The 14,000-nt window shown below is 62.8% G+C and overlaps 1 protein-coding gene across 1 annotated transcript; it reads left to right on the plus strand.

Annotated features, from left to right (window-relative positions):
• Positions 1–1,141: 1,141 nt before the first annotated feature.
• AQP1 (aquaporin 1 (Colton blood group)) lies at positions 1,142–13,219 on the plus strand. Its single transcript, XM_016123851.2, has 4 exons — positions 1,142–1,712; positions 9,857–10,021; positions 10,339–10,419; positions 11,201–13,219. Exons 1-4 carry the CDS (start codon positions 1,323–1,325, stop codon positions 11,378–11,380), a joined length of 816 nt encoding a protein of 271 aa, XP_015979337.1. The 5' UTR covers positions 1,142–1,322; the 3' UTR covers positions 11,381–13,219.
• The last annotated feature ends 781 nt before the right edge of the window (positions 13,220–14,000 follow it).

Here is a 14,000-nt window from a genome sequence, read left to right on the forward strand (position 1 = left end):
GACCGGCCAGTCCCCAACGGCCTCCTCGCCCAGGAGTCCAGCTTCTTGCTCAGTTCGCTGGCTGCCACTGGGTCGCTGTTTGGAGATGCACAGGGCACAGGCTGACCTGTGGGGTCAGCCGCGCTTCCTCTCCTCTGCTCGGTGGGGCTGTGGGGTGGCTTGTCCGGTCCCTCTCCCCACCTCCCCGTCCCTCTCCCGCCTTCCCCTCTGGGTCCAGCCCCGTCTCCTCTCCCAGCCCCGGCCTGGCGCCGTCTCCGCCCGCCCGGGGACCCCTCTCTTTCACTTCCATTCTCGTGACGATTCCACTTCTCTCCCCCTCCGCCTCCCCTCCTCTTTCTGCCGGTCTGTCTTCCCGCCTGGGTTTGCGTCTGCCGCCCCTCCTCTCTCCTGCCCTGCCAGTGCCCAGGTCGGGCTGTCGTGCCTTCGGTCTGCCCGGTGGTTCTGCCAGCTCGCCTGCCTTTTAGAAGCACGTCCCAGGCGGCCCTCCTCTTCTGCCCCCGAAGCCTTAGTTCAAAGTGCTCCCGCAGCGCGAGGCCTCTCGGCGAGGGGCTTCCCGACAGGTCGCCCTCCCCCGCCCCCGCCCCAGGACTGCTCTTGGCCACGGAGTGGAAGGGGGTCTCCACTCTGTCCCTTCTGATGCCTTCGTGTCTCCATCAGCTGTGAGGCCTGGCTGGTGTGGCTGGGCGTTCTGGGACATCCTTGAAGTGACATCCAGTAGCCAGGCCTGGGCTAAGGTGCAGGAGACCTAGACGCCTGGACTCATGGACTCCAGACTTATGGCACTCTGGGGTGGGATGGGGATGTCAGACCGGCAGGGTCATGCCGCCTGCCCCCCAGGGAGGGCAGTGTCCACCCTCTGAGCCCAGCCCACCCACCATGTCCCCTCCAGAGCGCCTGGCTCTGCTCTCAGGCATCCCCTGAGCTGTGCACACAGGGCGGGGACACCTGAAATTCTCTGGCCCCCTGAGTGGGGCCAACTTGAAGGAATTTCCCAAAGCCTATTAGAGCGGTGGTGGCTGCCTCCTGCCTGCCTCCTCGGGCTGGGCAGGGCCGAGGGCGGAGGGAGAGAGGGAGGGAGGGGGGAGAGGAGGAAGGGAAAAAAAGTTGGCAGGCCGACAGCAGAGCTGTGTCTGCATCCATCTCCGAGAGGAGGCCCGTGTGGTGTGGGGCGGGCCAGGAGCAAGGAGAGGCCTTCCTCCCTTTGTGCTCCCCCTCCTCTCCTCCCCCAGGGGCCCTATAAATAGGCGCAGGCCGGGCTGTGGCTCAGCTCTCAGAGGGAGTCAGGCACCAGGCAGCGGACTCAAGCCAAGCCCCCTGCCAGCATGGCCAGCGAGTTCAAGAAGAAGCTCTTCTGGAGGGCAGTGGCGGCCGAGTTCCTGGCCATGACCCTGTTCGTCTTCATCAGCATTGGTTCCGCCCTGGGCTTCAACTACCCCCTGAAGAACAACCAGACGTCGGGTGCGATGCAAGACAACGTGAAGGTGTCCCTGGCGTTCGGGCTGAGCATTGCCACGCTGGCCCAGAGCGTGGGCCACATCAGCGGCGCCCACCTCAACCCGGCCGTCACGCTGGGGCTGCTGCTCAGCTGTCAGATCAGCATCCTCCGGGCCATCACGTACATGGTGGCCCAGTGCGTGGGGGCCATCGTCGCCACCGCCATCCTCTCGGGCATCACCTCCTCCCTGAGCGACAACTCGCTCGGCCGCAACGCGGTGAGTGGGGGTCCCCCCCCCCCGGCCCGGGGCAGGGGGCGAGGGCTCCAGAATGCTGATGGGACACACCCGGCTCATCCTCCACCCATTGTGCAGATGGGGCTGCCGAGGACCAGGGAGCACGAGAGGTGGCCGGAGGTCATGCGGAGTCAGGGCTGGAACTCGGTCCGCACGCGGCCAGAGCCTGCTTCCTGCCAGGCACTGTGGGAAGCCGAGACCTGCAGAACAGCGGTCTCACCAATGTCCCCTGCGGGCACCCATTGTGAGCAATAAGCTCGGAAGGCAGCTACGGCTCGGGCCAGCCGCCCCTCACCCCTCAGCCCTGCCTGTGCGGCCAGCTCCCTCCTCCTGCAGCCTGGACCCTGGGGAAACTGCCCCCCTGTTCCCAGCCACCCTGAACCAGACGTCCGGCATGCCTGCAGCTAGGTCTGCAAGTGTCTTGTGTGTATGGGGGCGGCCCACAGACCTCTAGACAGCCCCCACATTCACGCAGGTCCCCAAACAAACCGCCTTCAAGGGAGAAGCCGCTCCCACTCTTCTGGCCCCAGGAATCAGGCACGGACGCGGGGCAGAAAACTTTTTCTGGGCTGTTCGCAGGTGGTTTTCCTGGATTACAGTGGGGGCCAGGGCGAGGACCTCTTGCCTGCTGCAGGGGCTCCACGCTCTGTCCCTGGGCACTGAGCGGTGCGACACGTGTGTCTGTGTGTGTGTCTGTGTGTGTGTGTGTGTGTGTGTGTGTGTGTGTGTGTGTGTGTGTGAAAGACCGTGTGCACGTGGGTGCCGCGTGGGTCTCGAGCTCGTGTGGCCGGCGTGCCCCCCGTGGGGGTCTGTGTCCGGGAGCACGTCCGCGCCGCCGGGCGAGGCTGGGTGGGGGCGAGCGCGTCTCCGCGTGTGCCGCCGCCGGCCGACATGGGGCCTGGGTGAGGGGCACCGATGATAAGCAGATGTTGGCGACTGGGTGGCAGCTGCTGGGAAGAATTCCTCCTGGGCCGCTTAGCACAGCTAATTGGCCGTTGGCTGCGGCTGCCTGTGTCGCAGACCTGGGCTTTTCCAGACCCTGAGCCAAGTGCATACTCAGACCTGGCTCGGGCCACAGCGGGGGGGAAATTTGGCCTGAGAGGCTGGGTAAGGCTTAAAGGATGTCTCAGAGCACACGAGGGGGTGCTCCGCCGGGGGTCGGGGGGAGATGCGGAGAGGAGGAATACGGCTGCAGAAAGGAGGCCGGCGGGGCCCTGGACAGGGCAGGCGGCCACGGGGACAGTAAGTGATCATAGCAACCGTCTCGTGCTTTCTCAGCCGAAGTCCAGATCCCGGTGCCGCAGCTGGGGAAGGCTCGTTAAGGCCTGGAGCAGAGGCCGGTGGGCGGCCGGCCCTGCGCAGGGGGGTTAGCACTTCTCCTGTCACAGTGACACCTCGCCCAAGCCTGTGGGGCCAACCGCTGCTCAGCCCCAGGTTGAAGATTAACCCTGTAGGCTGGAATTTAGACTTTAGTCGTGCGGAAGACACGGCCTTGGTGGGTGTAAAGGACAGAGAGCTCCCGCAGGCCACGTCCCTCCAAGCCTCAGTCTCTCTGGTGGGGACGGAGCCAGCTGATCTCAGGGTACCCTCTGGGTACAGTCAGGTTCACACTGGGGCTCAGCTGGGCGTGACGGGGTTGGGGGGAAGCTATGTCTCCCCAGGCTTTCCTGGGCCCCTCTTGACCCCTCCTCTCCAGGGACAGGTTGACAGGGGACAAGCCTCTGCTGGCAGGCTTCGCCCTCTCCGACACGCGCATCCCAGGCAGATGCTGGGAGGACCCGGCCTCCCGTGCCGTCCTCACCCGGCCATGTCCCAGTATCTCTTCCCCTCGCCAGGCTCCATTTTCCAGAATCACCCCAAGGCCTGGGCTGGGCGTGCTTCGGACAGGGGAAGCTAGTTCGGGGCCAGCCCTGGGCTGGGGTCAGGCACACTGGCTTCATGTCCTGTCTGCTGCCAACCTGCTGCGTTTCCTTGGAGCCGAGGGCCCTGAGGCTCCGTGAGGGGACATAGGTGCCTTGATGGCTGTTGGGCCATGCTCGTACTTCCAGCGAGCTTGCTCTGTGGGCTTGAGCTCATCACCCTTCCCATGCTGATCACGATAAGTGCACCGAGCATTGTGGTGGGGGCCAGGCGCTGCCCTGTCCACATGATGGAAGTTGAGGGTCCAGGAGCACAAGTCCTGGGTCTGGAAACACAGAACGTGCCCCCCACCCACCAAGGGCTCCTGTCAGACACTAGACCTGGATTCCAACGGGACCTAGGGTGTGGCCTCAATGCCTCAAGAGGGACAGAGACCAGTCCACCCAGCAGGTGGCACACTTTTTTCTCTAGGCCCTGGGGAGGCTCCCAAACCCCTTGAGCCCTGGGACCCCACCCTGACCCAGGCCTGGGTGGAGCCAGCCATTGGCATGGAGATTTCCAAGGAAAATAGGGGAAGAAGTGGCAGGAAGTGGTTGGGGTGAGTCAGGGGGTGTCCTCTGAGGACCTGGTGGGGAGAACTTTCTCCTTACTGAGTCAGGGCTCTGGATATGGCTTAGAGAGACCATGGGCCTCTGTCCAGCCTACAGGCTTACCGCTGAGTCTAAGAGCCAAACCCCAATTTTGCCCAAGGGTGAGAAGCTCAGGGGCAGGGGCTCAGCCAGCAATTCCCTGTGTAACTTCCGGCGAGCTATCTTGCCTGTACGCCTTAGTTTCCATCTGTGAAACAGAGACATAGTAGGGCGTGGCCGGGCTCCGGCATGTGGAAGACGCTGGCTCCTGAAGGCGGGAGTCCGGGCTATTCCCGGCTCTTCTGCTTGTTTCCCTCCCAAGCTCCCTGCACTCGGGACCAGGACTGCCGCAGGCCGTGTGCTTGCTGAGCCCGCAGGCTCTGTGCCTGGGGGAAGCCCATAGTCTGGGCGAGATAAGCCTCAGGCACAGCTGCCCGTGATATGAGGCAGGAGGCAGGTGTGTGATAAGAGATGGCAGGGTGGCCAGGGAACTTCTGACCTTAACGGGAGGGGAGGGCCGGGAAGGCTTCTGGGAGGAGGTGTCATGTGAGTCTTGATGGCTGTGGAGACCTCGCTAGGAAAGGACGTCCAGACGCAGGCTAGGGGGCAGTGGGAGGTCATGGACTAGGGGTGGTGGGTAATGGCCAGAATGGGGGGCATGGCAGGAGGTTGGGGCTCTGGAGGGTGGTGAGGACTCAGGGTTCAGGCCAGTGACTGCATCCTGGAGGGAACCGGATTCCTGGCGATCCGTGAGCCTGTGAGTCCAGCCCCTCAGGGGACCCCGGTAGGGGGTGAACCTTCCTTTTATGGGGGTCTTCTCTCGGCCCTGCTGATTCTGGGCTTGGCCGCCTGGGGAATGCCTTTACTTGCTGTGTCAGGGGCCTGACCTCAGCCCTAAATGCCCCCTTCCCTGGTTTCCTAGGTCTGTTTCCCCAACCGCAGAGCAGGACGGTCCCCATGCCACCGCTTCCTCTCGGGGTGGGGACCAATCCTGCCTCCTCCAGAGTTGGGGGCGAGCTGGGGAAAGGCACACCAGAGTTCTCTGCCACCCTGCCCTGCCCTGCCCAGTCGCCCCGGGAGGGGGCTGGGGTGGGTGGTGGAGCCACAGCGGGAGGTGTAATTACTGTTTCCAGCCGGGCCAGATGAGGGGGTGGGCACCTTGCGGTGGAGACTTTTCCTCAGCACGGAAAGTTCTGAGGCTGTTTACCCCCGTGAGAGCCCGCGGAGTGGCCCTGCCGACCCCGTGTTGCCCACCCCAGCACCTGGCCCTAGCCAGGGCTTGCCCCGGGAACCCTCACCTGAAGGGGCGGGGTTCCGAGACGGGCGTGGCCCCTCGGATGCTCGCCCCTCCCACCCCTGACACTGAGCCTTTAGCTCTTTGCAGTGCAATCCCATGCGCTCCTCCCCAACCGGAGCTGGGGCCCAGATAGCGCTCTCGGCTCTCTCTAGGGCCCCACCCCGCAGGTGCTCCTTCAGCATTCACCAAGCGGGTCTTTCCCAGGCAGCTCAAAGGCGTCCCCTGCCTGCCTGCTGGCGACTGGCTTAGGAAACCTTCCCTGGGGGCCGGGGGAGCCCTCCCTTCCTGCAGTCAGAGCCTCTGGAAGAACCAACGGGTCTGGGGTTTCTGGAATGGCTCTGGCTGAGCCCACGCACTTACACATGTGGGCAGGAAGATGTTCACGGTCAGGGTCCCCTCAGGGTCCCAGGGACCAGAGGGGCTCCTTGCCCACAGGGCTGTCCAGGGGCATACGTGAGGGGCAGTCTCTCTGCAACCCAGAAGCCATAGTCCAGAGCGATGAGTAACCCCAAAGCTGAAAAGTCCGAGTCAGAGGTGGTGGAGAGGCTGGACAATATGCCATTCCCCCGAGCAGCTCCTCTCCGCGCCTGAAACCCCAGCCGCAGGACAGCTGTCTGCTCGGAGTCAAGAAGGAATCTTTTTACTGGGAAGCTGCGGCCCCTGCGCCAGCGAGCTCCTGTCATTAGTGGTCTCTGGTAGGACCCGCCGGCAGCGGGCAGCTCTGGGGCATCCGGCCGTGCGCGGTTCCGCGGGGCCGGCGGTAGGTCCTGCGACAGGCTTTGTGCCACGTGGAGACCAGCAGTTCAGATGGCCCGTGGAAAGGGATCCCACACGCAGGTTTCCTGATCCTGCTCGGAGGGGTGACTGTGGGTCTGGAAGGCACAGGTCCCACGTCAGGAAGAGAAGAATCCCGGAGACTCTCTGGGCTAGGGTCAGGGCCCAGGCCTCCACTGTGCTGACGAGGACACGGAGGCCCCGAGGCGTGGAGACTCGTGGGGGTCGCGCAGCGGATCCCCGCAGGGCGGGACCGTGCCGGGGCTTCCTGCCCCCTGCCCCTTGCCCCCCAGTCCTTGGTCATTTCTGCTGCTTCCAAGTGGGCAGCTCGAGCACACACCACTCTCACGCGCACACTGGTCCACGGCGCATGGGCTCACACACACGTGGGCGTGGAGCGCAGTCTCAAGTCTGCGCGGCCCTGCCGAGGCGCGGGGGCCCCCGGAGGGTGGGGCGGGGGCTCGTCCGGGGAGCCGCTTCCTTTCCCTGGCAGGAGGGCCAGAGCTGCCTGGAGTAAGGAAAAGAAGGAGGGAGGGCAGGAGGAAGCCATTGTTTTGTGTATTGTTTCTTGTCAGGAAGATGAAATGGCTTCTGGGAGCAAATAAAGGACCCTTCGAGACCTGCTGCCCTCTAGCTCACTTAAGGGGCCTCCCTCCTCTCTTCTCCCCGTTTGGCCCTCAGTATTGACACCTATGTGTGGGTGTGCGACACACGGACGCCCCCCCCGCCCCTCCCCCCCCCCCACAGACAGCCAGAGCCCACCTCAGTGAGAGAGGGGACCCTGTGTGGTAGGGACTCTCAGAGTTAGCCGGGCTGCATCCGGCCATCTGAATGTCCTACATGGCCTGGAAAAAAGTGTATATTCTCAAATTCTGGGGTGCAGGGTTTTACATACTTTCCTTAAACCAAACTTGTTCATTATGTGGTTCAAACCCTCCCTGTTTGTGCTATTTATATGTTTTGACTGCTTTATTCCATCAGTTCCTGAGAGAGGGTTGTTAAACTCACTTTGGTGGTAGATTATTCGGGTTCTTGAAATTCTGTCAATTGTTCGTGTCGTTTAATTTTAGGCTATTTGTGTGTGTGTGTGTGCTTTAAAGTTGAGAACTTTTATAGCCTTTTGATAGACTTGTCATTTCATTAATATGTAATAAATCTCTTAACGTCTAAGGGAGAGGAGAGTCATGCCTAGACTGGTTGCCCACAGATACTGCAGACACTGATCTACGAAGACACACAGAGGTACACAAAGCCTTGGGTACCCGAGTCACATGTACACATGAATGTCCATGGAGGGCCAGTGCCTGTGTGTGGGTGTGTGATGGTGAAGCAACCACGGAAGGCTTCCTGGTGGTGGTGGTGGTGGTGGTGGTGGTGGTGGTGGTGGTGGTGGTGGGTTTTGGGAGAGGAAGGTTACCAACCCGTGTTGTTCTAGGCAGTCGGGTTTTACGGGCTCTGCACAGTCAGGAAGGGACATCGTGGAGACCCCGGGGCAGGTGGCCCGTTCCTGTGGACTCAGAGAGCTCGACATGGCGCCGGCATCCTCCCCTCCCCTCCGCCCGCCCCCCACACACACACTCTGCTCATTTTGCATGAAATATGGTGCCTCTGGGCCAAGCAGGGACATGGATGCTTAGACCTGGTTAAGAACTGCGGGAGGAGATACGCTTGTCCAGGCCCCACCTGTGAGGGGGCGGATGGGGATGGGGGGGCATATGAGGCAGGAGCCACTTAGAGCAATGGCGGGATCCGTTAATCAGCGTGGAAGGGCTGGTTTCGGGACTCCCGCCAGCTAGCCATTAGGCCCACCCTGGAGAGCAGAGGAGAGGCGGAGGGAGGAGGAGCTCGGACGCTCAGACACGGAGGGGAGTGGCAGGTGTGAGTGTCATGGTCAGCCGTACGGTGGCCCGGCCTCACCTCCACAGAGCCGGTGCTCGCATCAGGCAGCCTGGGCAGGAGGGTCCCTCCCCTTCTGCCTGTGCCCCAGTCCTGAGGGCAGGGGCGGGGGTGTGGGGAGATGAGAAAGAACCAGAACAAAGCCACACCTCTCCGTATGGCTCCTGCCCCTCCAGCCCATTTCCCAGTGCCTCAGGATAGTCCCATTGCCTTTGAACCCTGGCCTCTCTGAAGAGTTGGGCAGGGTCATTTAAATTTGTTTTACACATGTGGCAACTGAAGACCAGCGGGGTGAAGGCCCGCGGTCACAGTTCAGCATGTCGGAGGGGCGAGACCTGAGTGCAGGGCTCCTGCCTCCAGGCCCCACCCCGGGGTCGGGGGAAGAGTGGGCATTGCCCAGAGGGCTGGCCAGGCCGAGGGTGCAGCTCTGGGGTCGGCCAGGAAAGGCCCAGAGCTGGGGCCGCACCGCACCGCAGCGGCAGGGATGTGAGTCACTTTCCCCGTGACCCAGAGCTGCAGACAAAGGCGGGAAGAGAATTGTTCTCGGAAGGTGGCCTCAGCCCGGAGCCGAGAGGACCTCCGGAGGGTGGAAGAGTGTCCCCCACCTAGGACTTTGCATTAAGCCCTACTGCCTTGGACACGGCCTCCTACACTCGGGATGAGGTTCAAGTTCAGGCTCGTTAGGACACACCAGCCCTGCCTGGGGGAAGGCCGCCGGCATCGCCACATCTGGGCATCTTTGTGAGTGGCCTTTGCTGATGTGGCCCAGCTCCCCTATGTGAGCACACCTGGCCCCTGAGACCCCTTCATGGGGGGGGGGTGCAGGGGCTCCCTAGGGAGCTGCAGGAGGAGGCCTCCAGTGACTTCATGGCAGCTCCCATTCCTTTCCTTTTCCATGAGTCATGTTACTAAAAGTGGCCCAGGAGCAAGTGGCAGCCAGACGCTGGTGGTGGGGCCTCTGTGGCTGCAGGGAGGGAGGGGCCGGGCCCAGAGGGAGGGGGAGGGGCCAGACGGGGGTGGGCGGGGCCAGACGGGATGGGCGGGGCCGAGAAGAAATAGGAGACGCTGGACCAGGGGCGAGACCGACGGAACAGCCATGGGTAAAGGGCACAGAGGGTAGGGGCACCAAGGGGCGGGCACGAAGGAGGGAGGGACGGAGGGAGCCGGCTAACTGAGGAGGACCCTCCAGGCTTTGGGAGCTTGAGATGTAGCCAGGGATCAGGTAGAGTGCTCTGGACTTTTGGGGTATGAAGCAATGTGTCCAGCTGGGTCCTCCCACCCATTTGCTTCTCTTCTCCTATTACTGTCCCCGAGAGTCGCTGACCATCTCCTCCATGCCTGGGCCTCGCCCCTCGTGTGTGGCCTTGGTACTCCCAGGGCGTGGCCTGGATGTAGCTGGATGCAGACTCCCCATCACGCCCAGGTCTCTCGGCAGGCACCAAAAGCCCGGGTGGCATTTCCTCAACAGGTGTGAGAGGGGGCGAGGCCTGATGTCCACTACCAGCGATGTGTGCTCGGACAGGGCCTGACCCCCTCTGGGTCCCGCCAGGGGCTGTTGTGATGGGCTCTGAGAACACAGGGCCTGGCCCTTGGCGCTTGGGGCTGGGGGCCCCGGGACACAGTCTCCACTTGCCCTGCTCATCCGGCCTTACTGTCCCTCTGCCCTGCAGCTGGCCTCCGGCGTGAACTCAGGCCAGGGCCTGGGCATCGAGATCATCGGCACCCTGCAGCTGGTGCTGTGCGTGCTGGCCACCACCGATCGGAGGCGCCGCGACCTCGGGGGCTCGGCACCCCTTGCCATAGGCTTCTCCGTGGCCCTGGGACACCTGCTGGCCGTAAGTGGGGGGTTCTCCCCAGGCGGGGGTCGGGGTGGAGAGAGCAGGTCCAGACAGGGCCTGTTAGGGTGGGTGTCCTGTACTGGGCAGGGGAAGGGACCACCCACTGGGCTCACTCCATGGGGGCGGGAGTCAGCTCTGTGTTGCTGGGGGACAGGTCCTGCCCAGGAGAGGGGAGCACAGGGCGCCCCGGACCATCTTTCTGGGTCCGCGTGCCCCTCTCTGCCTGGTTCTGATCGCCACCCGCCTCTCTTTCTCTCGGTGTGCTGTGTGTCTCTCTTCCTCTCCCCCGGCCACCCGCCCCTTTGCCTTCGCAGATCGACTACACTGGCTGTGGTATTAACCCTGCCCGGTCCTTCGGCTCGGCGGTGATCACCCACAACTTCAGGGACCACTGGGTAAGGTGCAGGGCTGTCTGCGGGGGCGGGTGCCTAGGGAAGGCCTGACTGCGACATCCTCTCCCATCACAGAGGCTGTGAGAGGCAGCCAGGGCAGAGGGCGTCAGGATGCTGAGAGCCGAGGCCAAGGGGCCGGTGTGGCCCTGCCGTGGGCAGTGTGGGCCAGGCCTCCCCTCCCAGCTCGGACCTGCCCCAGCCAACCGGGCACGCGGCTGAGAGCGAGGCCGAATCCTGGTTCTGCTGCGCTCTGATTGGGCATGCCCTTGGGCAGTCTCTGGCCTTCTTGGTGCCCGTTGCTCGAGCCGTGACGTGGGCGCGTGGCGTCACCTACCTGCCTCCCGGGCTGCTGGGGGGACAAACCGGCCTCACGGCCCCTGAGCTGAGTGCGGCGCGGAGTCGGCGTCCCGCGGGCCGCCGTCCTGGGGGTTGCGGCTTCCGTTCCGGGCCGGCCTCTTACCAAACCAGAGTCTGTGGCCTTCCGAAGCGGGGGCAGGGCCGTGGCCGCCCTCGAGGGGGGCTGGCGTGACCCCGCCAGGCACGCTGAGCTGGGCCGCACTGAGGCAGGGGCCAGTAACCCGGGGCGGGGTGGGGGACTAGCATCAGGATATCAGGGTTCGGCACTGCTGTGTCTGCCCCAGGCGCAGGCGCAGGGGGAAGAGAACCACGCAGTGGGGCGCCGGGGCGGGAACTGGGCGGTGGGGGTGGCGGCTTTCGCTGGGGCCGCGAGGGCCCGGCCGGCCGGACGTCCTCTGAGCGCGCCTCCTCCCTCCTCCCTCCCTAGATCTTCTGGGTGGGGCCGTTCATCGGCGCAGCCCTGGCCGTGCTCATCTACGACTTCATCCTGGCCCCTCGCTGCAGCGACGTCACGGACCGCATGAAGGTGTGGACCAGCGGCCAGGTGGAGGAGTACGACCTGGATGCTGAGGACATCAACTCCAGGGTGGAAATGAAGCCCAAATAGAGGCGGCCTGGCCCAGGCATCCACGTGGGGGGCAGGGGTCGGGGCGGGCGGAGGGAGGGGAGGGGTGCAATCCATATTGTAGACACTCTGACAAGCTGGCCAAAGTCACTTCCCAAAGGTCGGCAGGACTTGCGTAGTCAAGCCTGACTTGGGGCTGTTTCTATCACTTTCTCTTTCTCTGTTTCCTGGCCTCGGGCCTTCCCGGAGACCAGATTAATCTCTCACCCACTCCCTTGAAGTCACAGAGGAGGTGAAAGAGAGGGACCCATCCCGATTAGTTGTCCCCTCAGAGTGTGACTGGAGGCATGCCAGAAAGCGCCCCTCATCCCAAAGTTGCTCACCAACTCACCTGCCGCAGGTGCCTGAGGCTTCGCTGTTATCGCTTTGTGCCTCTGGGCACGGCCCTCTTTCTGGTAACATGCACTTTGTCCCAAGGGTGCCTGGAGGGGAAGACGCCCAGGAGGGGCCGCGCTAGGGGCGAGTGGCGACAAGCTCGGTCCGTGCAGCTCGGCTCGCTTCCGGCACCCTCCCTTGGGTGTGCTGCACACCCTGGGCATCATCCTCGTCTTGGGGCCACACCGACCCCATCTGCAAGGTGGCGGGGATAGGGAGAGCTCGGTGGCCTGAGGCCCGTCTCTAGAATCCTGTAGGCGCAGCCGCCCCGTGGGGTCCGGAGGACGAAATCGGGACCGGCGCTGCTGCTTGCGCGGGCGCTCGCCCCAAGCACCCAGCTGCACCTGCGCGTCTGTGGGACCTCGTGTGCATACGCTCGCATGTTCCAACGCGGCGAGCAGCAGACGGGCCAGCCATCCGAGGCCCCCACTTCTGGGGGAGCAGGGCCGATCCCTCTGCGGCGGCTTCGCCAGGCGGGGTCCGCCGCTCCAGGGCGAAGGCGAGAGGCATGCCCGCGTGTCTTCATCGAGTTTCAGTTGGTCTTTTCCACCTATCACTGCATTATTCTGTTCTCCACTTCCTCCTGCCAGTGTAGACACAGCTCACTGTCAGACGGGTGTGCGTATGTGTTTATTAAAAAGCAGGTTTTTACCTGAAGCCTCCAGTATGGGGACAGGTGACCGTGATCAGCTAAGCCCATGGGAGCGGATATCCTTGCTGGACCCTCAGTGCAGGGAGGTGGTTTCCAAGTCCCCAGCTGATCCTGAGTGGGGAGGAGGAGTGGATTCTTCTTTATCGCTGAGCTGCTGCTGGTCGGGGGCATTTGGGGCAGCTGGGCGACCTGCGCAGGCTCCTTGTGGGATCCAGGCCACTGCCTTCCCTGCTCGCTTTCCTGGAGGGAGAGTTGGCCTTGACCTGATGAAGGAGCTATGGCTGCAGCCCGAGTACAGTGCCGAGCACGGCGCCTGGTTTGGGGGCGGCTGTCTACACAATCCATTCAAGCCCACCAGGGCCAGAGCAGGTCCCCCCGTGAGCCCACAACAATGGCAAAAGCCAAGGCACGGCACCCAGATATCTAGAAGCAGCATGACGACCAGGAGGCCCTTAACAGTCGCCGACCCATCACGACGCCTGCGCAGGGACTTCTGGCCCACTTGACAGATAAGGAAGCTGAGGCCCAGGGTCCCACAAGGAGACCATGATTTGGCCAGGCCTAGCACCACCGGCCCCTCTCATCGCCAGCTTCTCGGTTTCTGCCTGGGCAATGGCCGAGGGCCAGGCGGGCCGAGGGTCGGTTGTGCTGGAGGGGAGGGGGGCCAGACCCACGCCCCGCCCGCTCCCCGCCACCGCACACAGGAACCCCGCGCTATCTGCTCTGCACGTGTATCTCTTCGGAATTGGAATCTCATTATATGATAAGAAAATAAAGAATGACTTGTAAGGTCACCCAGGTTTCCTGCAGTTGCTTTTCTTCTCTCGTCGCTGTGTTTCTACCGGGGATCTTGGGGTCCGAGAGCTGATCTGGACCCACTCCTTGGGGCCCAGTCTGAGGGAGAGCCGCCCCCTCCCCTCCTTCCCTAAGACTCCTGGTCTCAGCTGTGGACACAGCTCCTGCCCAGAATCCATCTGGGGACACAGGGTCCTGCCCCTAACTGGGGCCATTTTTTATTCTGGAGTGTGAAGGGTGGGGGCGAGCAGGATTAAGGGCGACAGCCCCATTAGTCCCCTGCCCTCTTCAGAGCAGGGCCTGGGGTGCACCCCGGAACTGCTGTCTCAGCCTCTGCCCTTCCTTTGCACGGCAGAGCCTTTCTTGTTGTTTAGTTGTAGTTTCTAGAATCCTAATGGCCAAGAGACAAGGCCTGAAAAAGAAATCCGGGAGCTGGCATTTCCTGGGAACCTACTGTCTGTGCAGAACGCCCCTGGGACTTCCCACACAGTTTCTCTAATCTTTCCAATGCCTTTGGAGGGTGGAGATGCCTGCCCCCATTTGTAGAAAATGCTGAGGTCCCTGAAGATGAAACGATTTGTCCGAGGTCACACAGAAGATTGGTGGCAGAATCGGCATTTGAACTGGCTCTATCTGGCTTCAAAGATGGAGTTCTTTCCATTACATGACAATGGCTCATTATGTCATAACCTCCACAAAATTTAGCTCTGGGCCTGCTGGGCACCTGGGTTTCCTGTGCCTGTAGGAGAAAAGCTGAACGAAGGAAACTCCAGCATGAGG

Source organism: Rousettus aegyptiacus, unplaced genomic scaffold (assembly GCF_014176215.1).
Source record: "Rousettus aegyptiacus isolate mRouAeg1 unplaced genomic scaffold, mRouAeg1.p scaffold_m13_p_13, whole genome shotgun sequence".
NCBI classification, from domain to species: Eukaryota; Metazoa; Chordata; class Mammalia; order Chiroptera; family Pteropodidae; genus Rousettus; species Rousettus aegyptiacus.

What these genes read in the sequence shown, in the direction of transcription:
- AQP1 (XM_016123851.2), top strand. Translation starts at nt 1,323, where the DNA reads ATGGCCAGCGAGTTCAAGAAGAAGCTCTTCTGGAGGGCAGTGGCGGCC. An exon ending in ACTCGCTCGGCCGCAACGCG is followed by an intron (nt 1,713 to 9,856) that starts GTGAGTGGGGGT and finishes TCTGCCCTGCAG; the next exon opens with CTGGCCTCCGGCGTGAACTC. An exon ending in CCCTGGGACACCTGCTGGCC is followed by an intron (nt 10,022 to 10,338) that starts GTAAGTGGGGGG and finishes TTGCCTTCGCAG; the next exon opens with ATCGACTACACTGGCTGTGG.